This window comes from Sabethes cyaneus, chromosome 2 (genome assembly GCF_943734655.1).
Source record: "Sabethes cyaneus chromosome 2, idSabCyanKW18_F2, whole genome shotgun sequence".
Classification (NCBI taxonomy): Eukaryota; Metazoa; Arthropoda; class Insecta; order Diptera; family Culicidae; genus Sabethes; species Sabethes cyaneus.
In genome coordinates, this window is record NC_071354.1 from 134396575 (window position 1) to 134421184 (window position 24610).

The 24610-nt window shown below is 36.9% G+C and overlaps 1 protein-coding gene across 7 annotated transcripts in view; it reads left to right on the plus strand.

Moving 5' to 3' along the window:
• LOC128738294 (tyrosine-protein kinase Abl) overlaps positions 1 to 24610 on the plus strand; it is a 47698-nt gene that overhangs the window by 9496 nt on the left and 13592 nt on the right. For all 7 annotated transcript variants that reach the window (XM_053833320.1, XM_053833324.1, XM_053833323.1 and 4 more), the window contains one exon: positions 19008 to 19952. In XM_053833320.1, coding sequence (XP_053689295.1) covers positions 19008 to 19952 — 945 coding nt within the window. The remainder of the gene's footprint in view (positions 1 to 19007; positions 19953 to 24610) is intronic.

Here is a 24610-nt window from a genome sequence, read left to right on the forward strand (position 1 = left end):
TATAGATTTGTACGGGAGCCCACCTCTCCCTTTAGTGGGGGAGAGGTCTCTAACCATCATAAGAACCTTTCCTGGCCCGAAAAACCCATACATGCAAATTTTCACGCCGTTCGGTTCAGCAGTTTTCGATTCTATAAGGAACATACGGACAGACAGACAGACAGACAGAAATCCATTTTTATAAGTATGGATTTTGGCTGAACTGGATGGACTCTTTGCTCAGTTTCATTATACAGGGCGAGTAGTAATACAGGGATACTTCGATATAAGACAAATTATAATTTCAAAAAGTTGTCTTATATCGATATTGTGTTATATCGAAACATTATTTTTTCAAAAAAATTGCGTTTTGAAATAATGAACAATTTTGGAATGGAAAATTAGCCCTGGTTTATTACCAGCTATGTCAAAGGGATTTGTCTTATATCGAGGTATCGCTGTTATTGTCAGTATTTTTGGATGTTTATATAATTAAAAATTGATTAACTACAGATGTGTTTGCATATGCATGTGTTTCTTTCAAAATGTATTCACGCAGCTTGCAAGTTTGTTTTGAGTTTTCTTTCGTTTAAGAGTCGTGGTAATCATGGAGGCAAAAAGGGAACTTGTGATAAGTCTGTTTTTGAACATTTTCAACCGTGTGATATTTTAAAGAAGCTGTAACTATTCATTCGGAATAAACAAAAGATTCATCTTTCGTACCGTTAAGCGGTACAAGGATTCCGGTTCTTAGAAAATAGTCCCTCAACCTCTCACACTCTAAAAACTGCTACGAGATCAGCGTTCAAAAAACTAAGTTTAAAATTATCGTATGCTGATGATTTCAAACTTTTCGTTTTCGTGAAACACACACACATGTGTGTGCCAACATTTCTCGAAGATGGCTGGACCGATTTTTATTGATCTTGTGTCAAATCAAAGGTCTAGTGGCCTCAAGTCGCTATTGAATTTCATATTGATCGGACTTTTAGTTTAAAAGTTAGGTATAAAAATATGAAAAAGACGATACTTTATTTTCTCATAGCTCCCTCAACCGATTTGAACGAAATTAACTGCATATGAAAGGGGAGTCTTTCAAACTCTTTACTTCCAAATTTCATGCTGTTTGGGCCTGTGATTTGAAAGTTACTCCAAGAAGTGCGGAAAAAAGTATTCAAAACATGTTTTTTCTATATATAGGAATTATTTCAATGCGAAACATTCTACGATTTTATATTATTTGAATATTACTGTTCAGATCTATTAAACGAGACCATCTTATTGAAAATCGGACGATTCATTCCAAAGTTATACAAACTTTAACACTTAAACACCGCATATTAAACGGTTAATACGTGTATAACCAAAATATATCAATTATAAGGGTCGATTGTGTTCAATGTATGTATGTGTGTATGTACCTATGTATGTATGTAAGTATGTATGTAAGTATATATGTATGTAAGTATGTATCATGTATCATGTATGTGTGCATAATTGACAATATTACAATTTGCATTGAAAATTTCAGTCGTCATTTTCTTCACTCGCTGTTATGCGCAATCGGTCGAACATACGAAAAAAAGCAGTTGGTTCAATGCACATTTACTCGCCCTGTTCTATTTTATACAACGCCTGTGAAACGATAAATTTATCTCGAGACTATGGCAGTAAAGAAAGTTACTGTTTTCAGTAAGGTTTACTGACCAACCAAGATCTTTCAATCAGCGAATAAAGTTTCAAAGTTTTTCATCAAGTGGCGTTGTATTCGGAAAAGTTCTGCTTTATTATATCATGAATAAAGTCATTAAATCAAAAATTGTGAATTGTTGTGAAATCATGACTGAACTGTCATATCAGGCAGCACAAAATCATGAATAATGATTCATGATCTTGTGTTGCGTTGTGTTGTACGACAAGAAGATCGTGATATAATTATTATTCATGGTGTATTTTCATAAAACATAAGCAAAAGTCCTGAAACCATGAGTCATTTTGCTCATTTTGAAGATTTAAATTTTAAAAAGTTAATCATATGTAGTGTCTTATAGGATTGAAAGTGCAAATGAATTGATGATATACTATATCAATTTATATAAATTTCAAACAAATTTAGCACATATAGGACCACTCATGCTATCAAAAACGACTGGCGCTGGAAAAATGGTCATTTTTTGCCGTCCTCAAGCATATTTATGGTGCTGCTCTTGCACTATGTATTTCTTCGATTCCATTTAGTTTCAATAATTTCTAATTTTCTACATATATTCATGCAAGTCTGCCAAACTTTTGCGTTTGCGTATGTTTCTATAAACCACGTAAATATTTTAAAAATAAAAAAGGTGTTATAAACTAGATTAAATGACGCTTACAAATATTTGCGCACCCAGGAAAAGGAAATATAATCATTGCACCAACTTTACTGTTAAGCAAGGATTTTGATAAATGATACTTAAAAATATAGTCGACATAATTATAGAACGGGAATCCAATTAAGAACTGGAAAACTAATCCAATTTAATTCGACTATGTATATTTATTCTTGACAGATACGTATTTCGCCTACGACTTGCAGCCTTCCTCAGTGTTTGTTTTCGCCTGCAAGTCGTAGGTGAAATACGTATCTGTCAAGAATAAATATACATAGTAGAATTAAATTGGATTAGTTTTCTTTTATTCCAGGTTTCGTATTCTACTAAGACGCTTCAAAAACTACTGATAATTATAGATGTTCTTTAGAATTATAGATGTTCTTTGCTGACGACGTGAAACTGTTCAAGATTGTCAACGATACTGCAGACTGTTTAGCGCTCCAGGGAATGGTTGATATTTTTCTTCGGTGGTGTTCCAGCAACCTACTAACGGTTAGCACCGAAAAATGCAGTGTGATTTCGTTTTATAGAAAATCTAATCCGATTACGTTCAATTACACCATATTTGGTAAGACGGTAACTAGAGTCAACCAGGTTCGTGATTTGGGCGTTACTTTGGATTCTTCGCTCTCATTTAAGCCACACTATAACGAAATAATTGCTAAGGCGAATCGACAGCTTGGATTTATATTCAAAATTGCTGAAGAATTTCGTGACCCCATGTGCCTTCGATCACTTTACTATTCCCTGGTGCGTTCCGTCCTTGAGACAAACTCGGTTGTGTGGTGCCCATTCAATGCTAATTGGATAGCAAGAATTGAAGCCGTTCAGCGAAAATTCGTGCGATATGCTTTACGATTTCTTCCATGGCGAAATCAACACCAGCTACCACCGTATGTAGAGCGCTGCCAACTTCTTGAAATGCAGACTTTAGAGCGAAGGCGGTTCGAAGCTCAAGCTGTCTTTGTGGGAAAGGTTTTGTCTGGCGTGATCGATGCACCTGTTATTCTACAACAGCTTAATATGTATGCACCCGAAAGGACTCTAAGGCCCAGAGATCTGTTGTACTTACCTCAGCGAAATGCAACGTACGGGCAACATGACCCTATCCGCTTCATGTCGACAAGCTTTAATGCTGTAGCTGATTTGTTTGATTTTAATATTACCGCAACAACGTTTAAACAACGGCTTCGAAGATGAATATGTTTTTTTTTGTGTATATCTATACTGCTTGTTTGTGTAGCTTATTAATCATTAAGACTACTATTGTCAGATGATGTATTTTATAACAAATAAACAAATAAACAAATAAACAAAGAAATTGAAAAATAATTGTAGTAGAAAAGCTAGGTCACAGCGCTAGGTGGATTAATTCAGGTTTTTTCAGGATAGTTGGCGTAATTAAGCTTACTTGAATCTATTGGTGATACCTGAACTGCTGCGATCCCCGGTTGAATATTTCGATGTTGACCGCGACCGTTCCTATTGATTGAACCGATGTCACTGATGGTACCGTTGTAAGTCTTTCAAAACTTGGTACCTCTGGTAATATCTCAACAGGTGTCGTTCTTGAGCTTCCGGCAACACTTTGTTGGGCGATGTTTGAAGAGGCAGAAACCGCATAAAAATTCTCTGTGGACACGTTGACGACACGATGAACAAATACGAGATCCAACCTTCAGTGTCGATATTTTGGAATATCCAATCGCTTCAAATCCCTTAAGAACATGATCCGTAAGATTTCGCAGATTTTTCGTGCACTTATCATCCTCAAAAGCCCGAAAGCATCGGATAGTATGGGTTCCACCACTCACTGCCATTATTGTTGAACTCTAATAACAAAAAACTTCTACCGAAATTAATGTTCTCTCTACTTTGAATACCTTTTCACACAAACAACTAAATCTTTCTACTAAAGTATTCATTTTTGTCTTGCTTTTGTATACCCTTCATGGTTAGGCAAGGCTAGGTTATTAGGTTATTCAAATCAAACAATCAAATTTTTTTGTAATCAATTGTTTATAATTGTAATGATATTATTGTCTGCAGAGCTGACATGTGCTACCTATGCCGCAGTTTCCAACTTATAAACTAGTTTGGAAAAGCGAAACAATTTCTTCAAAATTTCTTCAGGTATGGCGAAAGAATTGAAAATCCAAATTAAATCGCGTCTAAATCACAGGGGTCCCGTATAGTATATAAGCAAACGTCGTAGAACTATTGTTGTATGTAGTCTGCGTTTGCTTCTAGAATTAATAAATTTCATTTCTCTCTGCTACCATCATCCCCGTTTGTTGGAACTATTGTTATAAATTCAAGTTATTGTTATAAATTCTTCAAGTATTGCTCCGTTTATAAGCCCGAACAAAAAAAATCTGTTCAAGTTAACAAATAATATAAAAAAATACAAATAAAATTCGGTGAAAAAGTAGTTAAAGAACTGTTGCCATTTAAAATAGTCTCACTTGCGCTAGTTTCGAAAGTGAAAGATATATAATGTTCCAACATTGTTCATGGCCCACAAAAAGTACGAGTTTTTTCATCAATTTGTTCGAGCTAGTCGAAATGGAACAAACTTCATGCATCAATTCAGCTTTCGTTTGATAGCATCCAATACACTGTGTGTGTATCATAACTCCAGAAACAACGCAGCACGTAATTAGGAAATGGTTAAACATACTTCCAACTCGAATGAGGAAGTTAACCGAAATATGTACTCATTGGTAATCCTAACCTGTAACTGTTTGCTTCCTCGGGCATTGCTTAATATCTTTTGCTACCGATGGCCGTTATAGTGATTTTGACATCGATGTACAACTGTGAACGTAGAGTGGTGTAAAACAGAAATGCCAAAGAGTAGTTCACCCTAGGCACAAATACTTCTAAAACGCATGAGCCAGTATGCATCATCATAGAAAAGAACAACGATGCACAGCAGCCGCTTCCGCCGGTGTTTGGTTAAATACTCTCTGCATATCCTGTGGAAGAAATCATCATTATTCGAATAGACAGCAACTTCTCGGTTCCGATTCTGCGCAATATTGTTGAAACCGGCAAGGGCTGAGTGTGTAGTGTTGTGGTATTGTGTGATTTGTGCTGCACACAAGTCAGCATATAGCCAAAGATTCGATTTTTGCGTATGGGATTGAGTGTATGGCATTTTATAGTAACATTGGCTTTGTTTGCTTTCTCTGTGCCGCTGGTAAAGTCTTGGATGTTTTTTTATCCTCTATGCGGGCGTGTCGCGCTACTGTCAACGAGACGAATGAGGTACTTCGGTACCTATAATTGATGTTATAGTGACCGTTTTCGTCGACATTTAAGATGCATACCACTAGTTGGGGGAGTGCTGGAACAACAGCTTTTATAAGTGGATTTTCAAATTTATATTAGCAATGTAGTACTTGCAATTTTTTCTAGTTTTTTTTTTTCTTTTTTTGGAATTCGAATATCATTTCACGAGCAACATGTGAAAAGGTCCAATGTGCAAAAAAGAGATTCTCTTCTACGTCTCCCCTCTTACGGTTATCCCGCTGATAATTAACAAATATTAACTAAATAGTATTTTCGTGATATTACAACGGAGCTACGACCCTCTCTGTGAAATGCAATGCGTTGTAACATCACGAAAAATAAAAGCTCTTTGAAAATTAACTTTATCAATTATCGGAATTCTGAACATGACAAATGGCTCAGTATTTATCTTTTATCAAATCTTAGAAGAAAGTTTTGAGATAAAATTTGAAGAAGAGCATATTTCTATTTTTTTAATAAAAGAATCAAAAGACGAAATTCTCACGCGTTGTAATGTCACGCTACATATTTGCTTTCTAAAGCAATTTAGGTAAAGCAAATCCTATTATTTTGTTCACTAGGACAGGAAATAGGAAATTTTATACTTTTTCTAAATATGTTATAATATTTGGGGGTCCCTTAACGATTTTCCAAGCTAAAGCACAAATGCTGCGCAAAGAAGAGTCAAAACGTTGTAACGTCACGGCGGAATGTGTCATTTATTATGGACGTTTTTATTTTTGCGATTTTCTTCAAGCTTATTATCTGTTCCTTGACGTTCCTTTGCGATGGGTGACAGGATCGTTACTATTCCCGCTTAAATTTTGCTGTGTCAGGTAGGTCGACAATTATGGCGTAGTTGAAAGGGTCTACGAAATGTTTCCGAAGTTTAAAATGTATGCAGTCGGCGTTAATAGGCAAATGGAAAAAATTGGAAGGAGCGTGATTCCGATTACAAAAGGAGTTTTTCCGGGGTATCCAGCATTAAAAATTTTGGTACTGTCGCTGAAGCTGTCGGTGACAAGATTATTAGGGCAAAACTGTCGTTCTTTAAAGAAATTTCAGAGTGAAGACCATCTACAACCTTTCTTGTATGATAATCTTGTTTGCTTAGGATTAACACTAGATATACTAGCATTTTAAATATACCTATTTATACCAAAACCAGTCAAAATGACTGGTGGATAAGAAACGGTTGGTGAACGACTGAATAATGTGCAACACAGACCCAGTACTGGTCCTTAGCCGCTTATCCAGCAACTTTTATCTCCACCTCCTCGTGGTACGGTAACCAACCTGTTTTGGACCTCATCTGCAGCTGTACATAATTTGGACACTTCCATTTGATTTTGCTGTGTCCAAATTATGTAAATTATCTGTTGCTGGATGGGGTCCAAACTAGGTTGATTACCCTACCAGCCGGAATACGAGCAATCTTAGCGGAGATGTGGTAACCAACCCTGGCGGAAACTAAGGTCGTGTACCGACAGGCAAGGAGGCACTATCTTGTCTCGGCACTATACGATGGCAACCCCATCATGAGACTCGGCAACATAGCCCTAGTAAGGCAAGCTTTTTATATCTAAAATATTACGAAAAATCAAGAAAATTCAACTCAAACCAATTAGCATGGACAAAGGTGATGAAACAAGAATTTGGAATGAATGCTTCCTACCTGGAACTGTAAAACACTAAATTTCTTGGATGGCGACAGGATGTTGCTTGTTTAGCTAGAACCGCAAAAGTTTGACATTGTGGCACTACAGGAGATCTGTCACCAAGGCGGGAAGGTGTGGGGGATCCGTGGCGACAAGGCCCAATTTTACCAGAACGGTGGAGCAACCAACGAGCTGGGAATGGGCTTCGTAGTGATGGGCAGAATGCAGGATCGCGAGAGGATATATGTGTTGAGGATAATAGGCCGCTTCTTCAACTACACCATCATAAACGTGCACTGGCCAAACGAAGGTAGACTCGACGACGAGAAAAAAGCGTTCTATGTCCAGCTGGAGGCAACATACGTTAGCCGCTCATCACGGGGTATCATCGTCATTGGGGACATGAACGCTCAGATCGACAGGGAAGCAATGTATAGTGATAACGGCCAGCGATGCATCAACTTTGCAGCTTCCCGAGGCCTGGGGATCAGAAACACATTCTTTCCCCGCATAGATCTGCAAAACCTCCAGGAGATCACCTGACCAACTAATATTGAACCTAATCGACCATATTCTCATCGAAGGCCGGGTTTTCTCGAACATTACCAACGTACGATCCTTACGGGGTACGGAAACAGATATCGACTCAGATCATTACCTAGTAGCAGTACACGTGCGCTCAAAATTATCGACGGTATATACCTCACGACAAAGCCACCCTCCTCGGTTGCTGAGAACTATGCGCGTACAATGCACCTTCCTCTGTGGCCAGGTGCTCCGACCCTCGAAGATAAATGAAGCAGGACACGTTCGGCCATCAATGAGGCCGCAAAATGCCAGAAGGAGAGCTAGAACCACTATTTCAGGCTAGTGAGATGCGCAAGTTCTATAAGAAGGTGAACCGATCTCGTAAAGGATACACACCGAGCCCTAACATGTGTAGGAACGAGCAGGGAAACCTGGCCACAAACGAGCGCGAGGTGGTTGGTGAGTGGAGGCAGTTCTTTGAAAGGGATCTCAATTGCGACATAGCAAAAGGAAATGGAGCAAAAGTCAACATAGGAGAGCCTATAGGCGTTTCGACTTCCGATCTCAAAGAGATCCGGCGAGAAATCGGTCAGCTGAAGAATAGAACCGCCGAAAAGGACCGACTCTCGACAAAACTCTACAAAAATGGCTAAGAATCATTAGGAACGGCACTTCATTGAATAATGTCATGCTTCGGACTCACCGCTCTCCCGAAATGCTAGATTTCTTCATAGAATCTTGCACCAGTCATTTTGACTGGTACCGGTATAAATGGCAAAAACAAAAATTATATTCGTTACTAATATATATAAAGTAACATTAAGTTCATAAAATGTATTCTCTACTTATAGCTACAAAAGTCATAACATTGTTTCTAAAAGCAAATGTTATATGTTGTAAAAATTTCAAATTGAAATTGCACGACCAGTCAAAATGACTGGTCTGGTATATCTAGTGTTAAACTACGTGACTACCATTGCTAACTTTCGAAAATGCGTGGAATATCTGTCGAAAGTGCTTTTTGAAAAAGATTTTCATTCTTTTTCACGGTTTCATCGGAACATGGATTCTCCGTAAACAAGGATTGTATTGCCATGAATCAGTTTGAGCAAAGCTGCCGTTAAAAAGAAGCGTTGGACGTACAACGCAAATCTGACAAGAAAAGGCAGCAGGCGGAAAAATAATTAGACACGTCCAGAATAATAAACGAATTAGAGAAGCAAAAGGCTACTACGTCGCGGATATATGACAGAAAACCCATGGAAAAACTGTCAAACTGCCAGGAAATCATTCTCAGAATCTAGTGAATTTTTTTCAACATATAAAAATGAATTATCTAAATTGTTACGTAGCCATTTTTTGATATCTCAATTTTTCAATTTTTATGAGGTCTTAATTGGCGATTTTTGATGAGAAAACACCTTTCTTTTGGAAAAATGGCCGCCATTTTGGTAATATTTCAAATTTTCAAAAACCGCTGCGTAACAATTTAGGTATTGACCTAAAGCTTCAAAATCATCCTTGAAATCAGCCTTCCGATACTCCGTTAGTTCCCGGCACGTACCGCCAGCAAGGAACTATTTCCTAGAGGGCATTCACGCGCCCACCTACCCCCAGCACAATAATCACTATTCTGGTATCCAAAAAATACAAAATATATCTTCAAATATACCTTAACTAATAACCAAAATACCCGAACACTTAACTATAATTCTAGCATCTGAATTTTTTTTACTAAAATCTTTTATTTTTCGGTCTTCCAGAGAAGGGTCCCCCCTTAAGTCACTTGTGACCAAACTGATTGTAAAAGTATTCTGTTATGTACATTCGAATGATATTGTGACGATTTGGATGATTTGTTTCCAAAATCGACTCAATATTAAAGAAAAATTGTCGCAATTTCATCAGCGTTTTTCGCAGTTGCACGTTTTTGCACATGTGACTGTCTTTCATTTATTGGCAGCAGAGCTATAAGATAATTTCGAACCATACAGAGCAGCAAACTTTGAATGCGTTTTTCTCGAAATTAGAGTTTTGTCACATGGTTCGGTCTGGCTTAACATCGACCATATAATCTTTTGTTTTTGCGATATCTGTGGCAAATTATGTTTAAATGTATATCTTTTAATTGCAAGGAAACTTCAATCGCAAGGAAACGTATATCTGAAAAACTACAAATATTTATTTTTACTATGCGAACATCTGAGAGCCCCTATGTGAATTTTGAATAAAATATGAAAGGTATTGTTGGCAAAATAGATGTACTATCGGGACAAAATATACGTATTATCGAGGGTACTTGTATTAGACTAAATCCAACCCTCCCGATTCCCGTTGACTCAAAATGCCAGTCAACCACGTGTATCTAAAGAAAAACAAGATTGCAATTGTATGTTATGTCAACATATCGGTTTTAGACAGTAAAGCGAAAACCAGTTTAAGTGCAACAGCACTGGATGTGATGTAAAGTATTTATGTACCGTTGTTGGCAAACTTGACGCGCGAAGATCAACTCAGTTAAAATGCTATGATGCATCGGCATCAGAAACCTTGAATGTCGTGGCCATGTACAACGTTACCGGGCATACACGCTCCCGACTGACCTTTAGAAATATATTCCAAGGTGTAGCCACAGATGCAAATGCCAATTATTTAGCGTGAAAAAAGCGAGCAAAGACGTCTGCGTTATTAATTAAATTATTAGATGAGAAAAAAAGTGAAAGTATGCATACACTAAGCGGCCGAGCAATGTTTTAAATATAAACGCGTTTGATAATCATGCGAAGAAAAGAGTAATAACCGCAATGGGAATAGCCGTCTTTTTATCACTGGCGTCTTCAATAGATTGTACATATACTATGTTATGATGCTTTAAGTTCAAATAGATAGTTGAATTGTATATATTCGAGGTTGTCTGTTTGAGATATTAGATTGTTGGTGAATGGGCTGGACTATGTATTTGCGCAATCTATACAATTCAGTCGTAAACTCATTATTTTCCTAGCCTTTGATATAATTTATAATCAATGAGTGTAATTTGTTACTTTAAATTAAAAAAACTATCATATACGATATCATTCGATCGTAAAAGTAGAATAAATTCTCGCGGCTCAATTTTTCAAATATTGTTTTTTATTTCACATTGTTAATGAAAAGAATTTTTAAAGAGTGTATTTGTAGGACAATTCAGCACAAATTTGTAACGACATATCAATCGTAGATATTTTTACTCATCTTTTTTATTTATTTTTTTACTACGCGTGTAGGGAGCTATCTCTACATATTTGCGTTGGTAGGAAAAAATGCTTATCAACGTCGTCGTCGAAAATCGTCGAGAATTTTAAACTGTTTCGTCGTGTGTTCGTCAATGTTCTTAATTTATGTTGTTCGAATCATTCATGAAACAAAATATTATTCTCAGTTTTCGTTAATGGTGCTGAGTTGTTCAGATTCTGAGTATTTTATTGCAAGGGAAGCATCGCTTGCTTTCGTGCCTCGTTAGTTGCAAAAAGCTTTGACAACAAATTTTTTCCGAAGCCGCAACGATTGCGGTGGTTTACATTCAAATCAGCAGTTTTGAATAATAGTTTGATATAGGTGAAGAGCCGAATATAGGAGTTCCTGGTCGTTACCTGCATGATTTTTGTAATGAAGCGGTAAATTCGCGGAGCAGTAAAGTTTTTAATGTAACGGTTCGTAAACGAATTAGAACTCGTGATTTTGATGACCTCTTCTATAGCGTTATTTTGAATTTGCTAGAAAATGCTTAATTGAATCAAAACTTTCTTGATAAATCATAAAACTTTCTTGATACTTGATCATAAAACTTTCTTGAAACTTGATAAATTCAAAACTTTCTTGATAAATCGTCAACTTTATCTCACAAGACGGATATAATATTTTCCGTCCATACAGTGGATTCGCGCGGGACTAGTCAGTTTTACTTGCAGAAATACATGTTCATAGCATAATATCCATATCATCGAATCGAATTCAGGACCAAATACGCCGCACGCGCTCTCCAAACGACAATCTATAATGGTGACGCACGCGTCCCATGTAGTACAGCCTTTTGGTCGTGGCCGGCGTCGTTATTGGTCAATCTTCAAAGTGTTGAATCAGTAGAAGTTGCACAATGAGAAGGTCATGCACTATTCAGTTGGTTCTTTGTGCAATCCTACCGGTTCGGTCAATCACGGAGTGCAACTACGGGCAGTCTACCTAAGCTTAAGTCTAAGCCTAAGCCTATTCATATTCAAAAAACAAACCGCTAAACGAAAATCTTAAATAAAAGTCACCCTGCAAAATAGTCAGTCTCATACATTTATGTCAATGACAAAAAAAGTCGGATTATTTATTTGAAAGACGAAAAAATGTTCCTTATTTGATGCTTTAGAACGGGGGATACTTTTAGATGTTTGACGCCATAGGACCATTTGTTCGAAATTAGATGTTTGATGCCATTTTAATATGCAAGATGGCGATATTTAGGGTATTTTGCATGAAAACCTATATATTTAGCATTTTGCATGAAAATCCCTGTAATCTAGACTTTTTGGAATAGGAGTGGCTATGAAAAATCGAAAAACCACTTGTAAATCTGTTTCATTCCTGAAATTCCCGTATAAAAAACAAAGCTCTGTTTGCTCCAAATGCCAGCTTTCTCTTTATCACTTACTTACTTACTTTAGCATAGACGTATCTCAAGTTTTTAGTCTTGACCTTGAAAATGCGGTCATACATATATATTAATATTTTTTTGAAACGATGGTTCTACAATTGATGAAGGCACGGTAGGGGAAAGAAATGAAAATTTTTTTGGTGAAGGTGGGGAAGAGCGGAAAGGAAGGGGGGGGGGGGTATTGGTAGCTATGCTTGACAAGTAGTCATTTTGACTCCTACCTTTTGTCCAATGCTGGAAGGTGCATGAGTCGAACCAAGCTGTAATCTGAGATTACAACCGGATTCGAACCCACAATTTTCAATTCTTTCCCCTACCGTCCCTTTATCAATTGTAGAACCATCGTTTCAAAAAAATATTACTTTAGCAGCCGAGAGCCGAGATGGCTCTTTCCGTATCAAGAATTCCTCTACATTGCAGTCAGTCCTGGGCTACTCGTCGCCAACTCGCTGCGCGTCTCAGCACGCGCAAGTCGGCTTCAACCTGGTCGAGTCATCTAGCACGTTAGGCCCCTTTATTCCTGGTGCCGGTGGGGTTCTTGAAGAGAACGGATTTGCACAGTCGTCCGGCATCCTTACGACGTGGCTGACCCACCGTAGTCTCCCAACTTTCGCCAGGTGTACAATGGGAATCTCTCCAAGCAGTGCCTGTAGCTCGTGACTCATACGCCTCCGCCACTCTTCGCTTTCCTTTTGTACTCCGCTAAAAATAGTCCGCAACACCTTTCGTTCAAATACGGCTAGTGCAAGTATGTATTCCATAAGCAAAGTTGCTGTCTAAAGTCCGTAGAGGACTACCGGTCTGATTCGTGTTTTGTACATCGTCAGCTGTATGCGGCGGCATATGCTCTTAGATCGGAGCGTCTTGCGGAGGGAAAACTAGGCTCGATTTCCAGCTTAAATGCGTCGTTGGATCTCCTTACTCGTATTATTGTCGGCGGGGTCCAGAGATCCCAAATATACGAACTCATCAACCACTTCCAGTTCATCGCCGTCAATAGTAACTGTCCGTGGGAGGCAAACGATAAACTACCTCTGCCGTCCCAAGGTTTCTAGTAATGATGTCGAGGTCGTCTGCGAAGGCCAGGAGTAGACTACTCTTGCAGAAGATCGTTTCTCTCATTTCGATGCCCGCTCGCCGGATCACACCATCAATAGCGATATTGAATAACATACAAGACAGTCCATCACCTTGCCGCAACCCTCTGCACGATTAGAAAGAACTTGAGAGTGTCCCCGAAACGCGCACGTAGCGCATCACTCGCTTCAGAGTAGCTTTGATCAGCCGCGTTTGTTTCTCTTTATCAGCTTTCTGAAAATCTCTCTAACGAAAGAAAAACCAAGCCTTTTTTTGTATTTTGATCCCCATGTTATCACACAATATAATTCGTAGTAAATATGTTGTCGATCCGAAAATTCGTACAATGCACGAAAAAAAAGCCCCCCGTAATAAGCGTAAGAGAGGAGACGCAAAGAGAATCTCTCATTTGCATATTGGACCTTTTGAAACGATGGTCAAGAAATATATCGATTGCTGGTAGTAACAAATAAAACAAAAACATAAAAATATAGCAACGTGGCTAATTTCAATTAGGGTTTATTTCTAATTCCCGTCGTAGTAAGTAAAGCCATTGGTATCCTATGCTTATGCTTATGCTTAATTCCCGTCGTAGAAAGTAAAGCCATTCTAATTTTCATCATTTGTTGGATGGATTTAATGAACATTCCAAAAGTTCTCATGCTGATTTGACTGAAACACACTTACCTTCCGATCCGTGAACTTTGAAATCAGTGAAAAGCGATTACCGTTTTAAAATTCGTCCATCAAAATTTTTCATCGTCCGAACTAAAAATCACAACAATGTTTACGAAGTTAACGCGCATGTATTTGTGTAGGACGGCATGACAAATGTTATTCTGCAAATTTTCTGCAGGTCAGGCAAGTTTTCCTGACTGTAGAATAACGACAATGCCTTGCGTGAGTTATTTTCATTTATGAATGACGGGAATTAAAACGATTAGTCGACATTTCCTTCTTCGTCGCACGAAAAAACGTAGGAAATTTGGCTGGTAGGACTTCTTCAATGATAAAAAGCATTTAAATAGATCTCAGCTCACTCTGATTGATCGCGTGTGATAGACAACAAACTAAAATATTAGGGAATAACTAGTTTTGCATTGTGTGTCATAAAAATACTGATATTTTTAATAATTTGTGTTGGGTAGGACGGGAATAGGCAATTACGACGAAGCAGTAACATACCCTACTTCGTCTTTACTTTTTTATCGTTTTTCGATCTTACTTTTTACAGCTTTTGTAATCCAATCCGATTGGCGAGGGATGGATGCGTTCTATTCATTGAATAGTTGTAGGTTTTTAGAATAGTTGTAGTAGAAAATTATTCTATCGCATGAAACAAAATTTGTGCCAATATACTTTTATTACACACAGTGAGTTAATATAATTTTTTGAGTTAAAATGTTAGTTTGCCTACCACATGTTTATTGAGCAAAATCACACGAACCAAGTGTTCAATTTCATAATACAAACTTGAAATGCAAGCGCGTAATGAAATTGATGCAACAAATTGTGAATTAATTTAAAATAATGTCAACTGTTTCGAAGGTAGCATTGTTCGCTTCACCAATCACAATGTCTTGCTCATGCCATGGAAAGTAGCGATTCAATGTTTGCGTGAGAAAAACATTCTCTGTGCGTAAAACTTTTGTATTGCCGTCTGTGTTTTTATTTGCGCGGCAAACGATCATAACTTAAAAAGTTGCATAACTTGCATTGTCAAACTTCAAGTGAGATTACTCGTAATGCTATTGTTGGGATGTTCACACGTATAACATAGGTCGCGAAAACTTTGAACTTTCAGTGTCGCATTACATTACGTGGCTATAGAGTAATGTGATATTGGATCAAGTAGTGTAGATCAACTGGTCTTATTGATTAACAATTGATTAAAATTAACCCGAATCAGCCCGAATAGTTCCGTTCATTTTTCAATGGCATTATTGGACTGATACGGGTTAATTATAATTAATATTTTTTAATTTTGATTAATAAAGTTAAATTATTAGGTGTTTAACTATAAGGAGCTTTAACTGGGGAATAAGCAATCTGTGGCAAACACATCAGTAAAATTCTTTCCTTTTGTGACCATCAAGTTACTATATTTTTTGTTTTATGATTTTATGTTGTAGACTTACCATGGAAGCCTAATTAGGCTCGTTGAGTGGTATCCAACTGCACAGAACAGAAGCGCAGTTATAAAATAACAACATATCTTTATGTTATGTTGCTTTAGATGCGTAATCATTCTCTGGTCTTTAGCAGCTTCGCCCATGCAAGTGAATCTACGACGTTTGGGGGTTTCTTGAACCCACCACCGCACATCTGAATCTTTCTAGGCGGTCAAACGAAAGCACTAACTGTACAGCAGGAATCTAGCATCCACCATGTCCAAAAATTCAATTCATAATTTTTATTGTTATCACTGTTCGCTTTTCAAATTTCTTTACGGAATCCCATCCAAAATCAGTTGAAAGGTTCGCCCGAACTGATCTCTTCGGTAGCCGAAGAACCTCCGTGTTTCGACATAATGAGAACTCTTTTCTCACAATATCTTAAGTATTTGGTTATGGTCGTAACGCATATTTTTCCCGTTTATATAGTAGACTCTAAAGCAGAGTTGCACCGAATATTCGGCTAGAATAGGGTAGAGGATCCATATTTCGCCAGGAGCCATATTTCGCCAGTTTGATGAATCCAAACCTTTTTTGTATATTTTTGGTCGACTTAAAAAATTATTTGACGAATTGGTAAAATTAAGGGTAGGTACTACCAAAAATAATTAATACCTTTCGCTGGTTATTAATTTATCATGTATTAATTACAATTTGCAAATACCATCTTATACTAAGTGTATATTTTTTTACAAAATCAAAACGAGAGGCGAAAATACTATTGGGGAAAAATGTACTCAAACTGTTTCATTATTCAATTATTCTTGACTAATATGATTCTATGTACAATATTTCAGCTAATTTTATACCAATTTCACTTTAAACTTTGGATAATTTTGAAAAATTCATCAAAATTAAAGTGGCGAAATATGGTATCCATTGTTAGTCATGGATCCAAATTTCGCAACTTGATTTTTTTTAAAACCGTTTTCGTTGAATGGTCTCTAGTTATGTCATTTCTTTTATAAAATTGCAGAAATTAGAACAAAATCAATAAAAAAAAATGTTAGTTAACTAACGGTACAACGTTTTAAAAGTGGATTAAGAGTTTTATTACTTCATCAGTTGGATTTCAGTGCCATTGACTCCACGAAATTCCTTGATATTCAATGCCAAAGGGACGACAAGCGAATTATTGTTGTGGAATCTTCGGGAATACAAAACACATTTTTAAAATTAAACGAAATGTTTCACAGGAAAAATCGTGTTTGAATAAAGTTTAATTAAAGTCGGCGAAGTTTGTAACAGAAAATTTAATGACGATTTTGTGTGATTAAAAAAGGAAATGCTGTTCAAGATTTTACAGAGTTTGCCGATCCCCGAAATTTGTAGTTTAATTGGAAGTAACAAAAAGCAAAAGATGTAATTTTGTGCGTATGCCATTCTTAACCAGAATCACTTGACACACTTGATGCTTCCCGCAATATATAAAATAAAAACAAATTAATATTACCATTTAGTTAACATTTTTTCGAATGATAATTAGGGGGCCGTCGGCCACTGTCAATTTCTCAAAAACAAAAAATGATAAAAATATTTGAACAGAATGGAACAATAGTACTTAAACGATACTATTGTCCTATTCCTTCCAAATATTTTTATCATTCCTTGTTTTTGAGAAATCGCTAGTGTCCGGGTATAGAGGCCTGTGCGGCCATACGAGACTTCCCCCTAATACAATTCGAATGCTTAAGTAGATTCAAGGGTCTTTGATTCTTGATATTTTTTAATTTATTAATTGTCTTAACCCCATAAGGCCTACATCATTTTTAGCATCGCAATATTCACTAAAATGGTACTTTTAAAAACTTTTATATCTCTCACTATTTTTTCACCAAATTTGGGAGATTTTCTGAAAATCTTTTCTATTTTCATAATATCTATAGATAATGGCCATATGTCCGGAATTATTCCAGAGTCCGTGCCATGTCACGGCACCCCAGGGAACTTCGGAATAACGCCGGGGCCATATGGTAATTATCTATAGATATTATGAAAATCGAAAAAATATTCCAGATATCCCCCAAATTTGGTGAAAAAATATTGAAAGATAAAACAGTTATGCCCTTTGTAGTGGATTTTGCGATGCTGTAAATGATGTTGATCTTAGAGGGGTTAATGCAGAAGAAAATATTTTTAATTCTTTTTAATTGTTTGAATAAAATGCCGTCGCTTTACTTAGAGTTTCCTAAGGCCTATATGATACAATGACTATTTGACTGGAATTTCGATTCGCATATATTTACCGGAGACAGAGAAAATTAAGTTACTTTATGAGTGAATTTTAGTCAATATGTAAACATATTTCTACTATGTTGGTGCTTTTCATTGGTTTATTTGTGGTTTTATTGGTATTTTATTGGTTTGCAAAAACGTTTCATGAACAATCACTTGAAAACGAAGCAAAATCTATTTACCAACTGAATTTATTAAAAATATAGAGAATTCATTTATAAATTTAACATTAAAAGCTATTTGAATCGGGTTTTTCTAAAGTGGCGAAATTTGGGTCCAGTGGCTGGCGAAATTTGGCAACTGGGTGGCGAAATTTGGGCTCAGAATACACATTTAAATAATCAATATAACGAGAAAAATACACAATTTAGTATGAATATGATGATTGAATCAGTAAAAGAAATGTCAGAAGTATAATATTTTCATGTTATCAAATATCTGAACTTATAGAACCTTGTTCTGTTTCGTTTCATGTAAATTTTTTGGATAAAGGTGGCGAAAAATGGATCCGTCACCCTATCAGTTGAATTTGAAACTAGCTAAATATTCGGTTGACCCAATTTTTCTTTCCGTAACATAACTAAAATTAATAAATGAAGCTGAGTGGTTATAATTTGTGGTTGATTTCACATCCAGTTTTGTATAATTTGCTTCTAACTAATTATTTAATTCTCGAAAATTTCAGTGCTATGGTGAAAAATGGCGTTATATTTAACAGATATTTGGGAAAAATAATATTATAATCAATGTTACAATAAAAAAGATGTGCAGAAATATGATTTTCAATCACAGTAGAAGCTATTTTTTATGCTAAATTCAATTAAGTCGACTATACAATGCATTAGAAAATGCATTACATGTATGCTCTTTAATATGATTCTAGATAAAAGAGTTTGTATTATTGTTTATTAGCGTTCATTCATTCGTTGTTTTGGCAATATGATTGATTGAACTCTCTATGATTGATGATTTATTCTAATTCTATATTGTTCATGTTTTGTCTTTCCAGAGGCGCTGTTGCAGTCCCGCCCATTACCACATATTCCACCGCCGGGTAGTTTACTATCTGCCGATATACTCGCTCAAAATCAGGATAACTCGGAAAACCACACCGGAACTATGCATTCCCAAGGCAGCTCTAACACAGCTCAATCAAGTTTTGAAAACGCGCACCGATGGACATCCAAAGAAAATTTATTAGCACCGGGTCCGGAAGAAGACGACCCTCAGTTGTTCGTTGCTCTGTACGATTTTAAAGCTGGTGGCGAAAATCAATTGAGTCTACGAAAGGGTGAACAAGTACGGATATTATCCTACAATAAATCTGGTGAATGGTGTGAAGCACATTCCGATTCTGGTCATGTTGGATGGGTTCCTTCAAACTATGTCACTCCGTTGAATTCCTTGGAAAAGCATTCATGGTACCATGGCCCTATATCTCGTAATGCTGCTGAATATTTACTTAGCTCCGGTATAAATGGTAGTTTCCTAGTAAGGGAAAGTGAAAGCTCTCCCGGTCAACGAAGTATAAGTTTGAGATACGATGGAAGGGTATATCACTATAGGATATCTGAAGATTCTGACGGTAAAGTATATGTGACAGCCGAGGCTAAATTCAACACTTTGGCAGAGCTTGTACACCATCATAGTGTTCTACACGAAGGCCATGGATTGATAACGCCACTGCTTTACCCAGCGCCAAAACAGAATAAACCGACAGTGTTTCCCTTAAGCCCAGAGCCAGACGAATGGGAAATTTGTCGAACTGATATTGTGATGAAACATAAACTTGGCGGTGGTCAATATGGCGAAGTATACGAAGCTGTATGGAAACGATACGGTAATACGGTTGCAGTGAAGACGCTGAAGGAAGATACGATGGCATTAAAGGATTTTCTTGAAGAGGCGGCTATAATGAAGGAAATGAAACATCCGAATTTGGTACAACTAATAGGTATGTGGGAAAAGCATAAATATCTTTCGAAAATTTACATTATAGTAAGTTTTTTTCCGAGACAAAAGATTTCATTATAACAGCTTCACAATCATGTTGTTGAATGTTCTACATTTTTCTTTTTTATGAAATACCGTATGGTCGCCATCTACCGCTCATTTAAAAACGATTCTAGCTTAGTTTGTCCATAGCGAATCTAAATTGAGGTTCATCGAAACCCTATTTACGTCATTAAATACAGAAAACAATTGTGTTTACAAGGAAAATTTACTTGGTTTCTAAATATTTCATTAGAGTGACTTTAAAAAAAAAATAATGCAATCTCATGACCCCTTTCACCGCTTACTTGAAATATGATGATCCATTCACCGCATATATCGGTGCCATTTACCGCTTAGATTTTTACTGTTGCCAAAATAATAAAACCCGCGTCTTGACCCTTCACGGAAAGAAATCCGATTCCGATACCATGAATGAAATCATGAAGTTTGAATTGCTGTCAAATCATGACTGAACTCTCATATCAAGCAGCACAAAATCATGAATTCATGGCTTTAAGTTGTGCTGTACTGCAAGAAGCTCATGGTATAATGAGTATTATTCATGGTGTTTTTTAATAAAGCATAAGCTAGAAACCTGAAAGCATGAGTCATTTTGCTCATTTTGGAGATTAAATGTCTATCCGTGTTGTTTTGGGTTTGGCATTTATAGCAGAATAGAACGCTAATATAAATACTGTTGACTTATTTTATGTTATTTAGAAGAATAGTTTCTAAATAACCAAAGCAACAAGTTCGCTTGAGCTAATAATTAATTTAGCCATTTGCACTCGGTCTTAATAAAAATGCGATCAAAATGGCATTTTTCGCTCCTCACTATAAAGATTATTTATTTTGGAAATGAGCTTTTATGAATATAGTGGAAATTTATGTTTAATTCGTATCCTTAAACATACAAAATTATTGTTTGTCAAAAGTTTTTACGATAATGAACCATTTTAAAAAGATATAGGCATGTTTTGTTTGAAATGAGCGATGAATGGCGACCTTATGGTAGTCCACATCGCAAAATTTTTAAATAAGCTGGAACCAGCGCTGAACCTGTTTATTGTAAAAATCAGGGATGGTTCGATGATCGAACTTCGATCACGATGACTGAATTTTGTCGAGCAAAATTTGACAGAGTTATATATGGTACTTTTGTAGAATTAGTTTATTATCCACAACTTTGTTGAATTAAGGTTTGCTGCATGTTTTACTTTCTGCTGCCTGTAAAGCCTAACACTACTTTAAACTATTTCCTTTTCGTGGTAATTTGAATTATTTTGAATACTTTCCGCTGTCCCCGGGCATCATATACCCGCTAAATCGAACACAGTCAATGTTCAATATTCAATTTTTGAACGCATTCTGATGTTCATAATGAGGTTCTGTTCGTGATAAAATTCAAAGCTGATGCGTGCATTATCGGCGAGTCAGGCGAATAGTGCATGTTCATGAGGGATGTTCATCGATTCAAATAATCACTTTTCGTGAATTCTCCAACAACTGTTATTCAGTGAACGTTTACTGAGCTGCTAATGAACGAGAAGCATTGAAGCACCGTAGATCCAAAAGATACAGCAAAACTTTCTTCAGCAAAGTTGTAGACAACAACTAGTTCTACAAAAATCTCATATATAACTTTGTCAAATTTTGCACTGCTGAGACGGTTTTGTAAAATGAATCAAAATTGAGTAAAAGTAGTCGAACCATCCCTGGAAGAAATTATATCAACAATAACAAATTCCAAACATCAGCATTCTCTCCACCCTTTGTTCCTCTCACAGTTCTGCAAAAAGGGTCCCAGCTAATGTTATTCTTGTTATTAACGTCACCGTGGATTTCTTCCTATGTTGCACAGAAATGGCTGAATCTCGAATGACTGAAATAACAAATGCTATAATATGTAGATCTAATGACCGAATCACAAGTGGTCGAAACACGAATGGCCAAATGTTATAGAATCTGCGCAAATGTTGAGTAGATATATATTGTCCTTACCCGCTGCCGCTCGTTCAGACTCAACTAAGGGTAAACGCTACCCCTCAGTAAACCTAGAAAAATGTATGAACCTTAACCCTAGAGCGGTCGCGCTAGTGTACTTACACGCGTTGGTGTACTTACACCAGGTGTTGGTTGTATTCGAAGATCTACTCTTTCTCTTTCTAATAATGCTTTCTAAAATACAGCAAAAAGAAATAAAAAAAGTGGTCGAAAATTGCTTTTAAAAACAGTGTGTCCGCGCGCATGTACTCAGTACACCAGCGCGACCACTAACGTAACTTTTCTGAAATGAACAAAGTTACACAAGCGGTCACGTCGTGTACTGAGTACACGGCGGGCAATAGCTCAAGTTTATAAAAAGATAGAAGGTTGCGACTTTCGACAAAGTTGTTTATCTACTTAAGACACATCCGGTGATATACAACAAAGATCGGAACTGATTCGCTAGATGGCGCTAATAATGAAGAAATTCAATTCATTTAGGAATATTTTAGAACCGTAATGAGCTAGAAGGTTGATATTTACTACAAAGTCGTTTGTAAAGTTAAGACGCATTTGGTAACGAACACTGAAGTTTGGAACTAGTCCACTAGATGGAGTATACGGTGAAATTCAATTCATTTCGCGGTATTTCCGAACCATGACGAGATAGAAGGTTGATGTTTTCGACAACGTTGTTTATCAGGTCAAGATACTTCCGATGATGGTAAATAAAATTCGGGATTAAGTCAGTAGTTGGTAAAGATGATGAGAAAATCAAATTCTTTTCGGAATATTGCGGAACCATGATGACATAGAACACTGCTATTCGCTACAAAGTGGTTTGTGTAGTCAAAACACGTTAGATAACACATCTTTGTCCTTTTCACCATTGATGGCGTTGTCAATTCCAGCCAATCAACAGCTATTTCTATGGCTTCCTGACAACAACAATTGATACGTATTTCTTCAACTTTTACCAAAGACGAGAAAAAGAGCACATGCTGATCAAAATTCTTTTGACGAAGCAATTTCGTCGTGTACATCGTCCAGCCAAAAGATCGCCAGAAAAAGATTCCTGGAAACCCATGCCGCGTTTCCATCACATTGTTCAAAAATATTTTGAATGTTTGAGTCCCTATTCCTCCCCATGTCGCTAATAGGTTTACTCGAAAATCTGGCAAACACGAATAATTGTCTGGCCAAAATCTGGCGATCAATTTGACCGGAGGGAATACTTTTTCGGGAAACGTCTTGCCTGTTTTGTTCAACGCAGATACAAAATGTTGTCTGAAATTAGGAGTGATGACAGGACGGAGAAACAGAAAATCTTGGACATTACCAAATATCTGGAAGATTTGTCAGGCATGCAATAAAATAAATCGGTAAAATCTAGATATATCAGCAAAGCAAAACCATGGGTATAAACGTCCTTCAGAACTTGATCCTTCTTTATCGATAGACTTCGCAGCCGTTTATTAGAGTACAGGAAAATCACGGGGCTAGTGCAAACTCTGTAGCGGAACGGCCTAGTCGAGACTTGAACAAACGACGACTGGCTTGTTAGGCCAGCGTCGTACCTTGGAGCTAACTGGCCGGGCAGGCTTAATGGCAACTTTGATGCTTGCAATTATTAACGTGTGTGTGACGACAAAAGCAAAAGTATTTGTTTTGCTAACGTGACAACACGACTGAAGTGCACTCTCTTGATACTCATTTGTGTACAGCTTGCTTTTTTCATTGGGCTCGAATACTTTACCCTTTCCGTGTATTTCGTGTGTGTTATTTCCTGTATGATATAAGTGACCGTAATAAGAATATTATAGGATTGTTAAGTTGATTAAGTATCGTGTATCTCTAGGTGAGTGAATCTCGATGTATATTGTCTCTAAAATATGTGCACTATTCAGTTGTTGACAAACTCTGTTTTGGAAAAATCCCCAAGAGAATACTATTTGCAAACATTTTGGTGTTCTTTACCAGACCAGATAAGCCATTTTATCGCCTATTCGACATAAGCAAAGATATCTCAAAAATAAATATGGTTTTACCAACTGCGATATCTAACGGGACAGTTCCGAATTTAACCGATCATTTTCAAATTCGTCTTGACACACAACTTTGTCAAAAACTGCAACACTATAGAAGGTTCATGGTCATGAGATATCATCATAAGACTATAATTTGGCCACTTGCGACACCTATTGAGACAGTTTCGAACTTTGTTATGCATTACCAAATGCGTCTTGTTCGAAGAAATAATTTTGTAGAACACAGTAACATTCTATCTCGTCACGACTCTGAGATATTCCAAAAAAAATCAATATGCTCGTTATAAGCGCCATCTATTGTATCAGTTCCGAAATTTGTTGTCCGCACTCGATTAATCTCGTCCAAATAAACAACTTTGCCAAAGACAGCAACCTTCTATCTCTTCTCAGTCTCGAGATATTAGAGATTCTAGTATCGAGATTCTAGAATCATTTAATTTGGTCGCCATTTGCGCCATCTAGCGAATCAGTTCTCAAACTTTATTTTTCGTTTCTAGATGCGCCTTAACTAGATAAATAATTTTGTCCAAAACCGCAACCTTCTATCTCATGCCAGTCCTGAGATATAGGCAGTATTATTCGC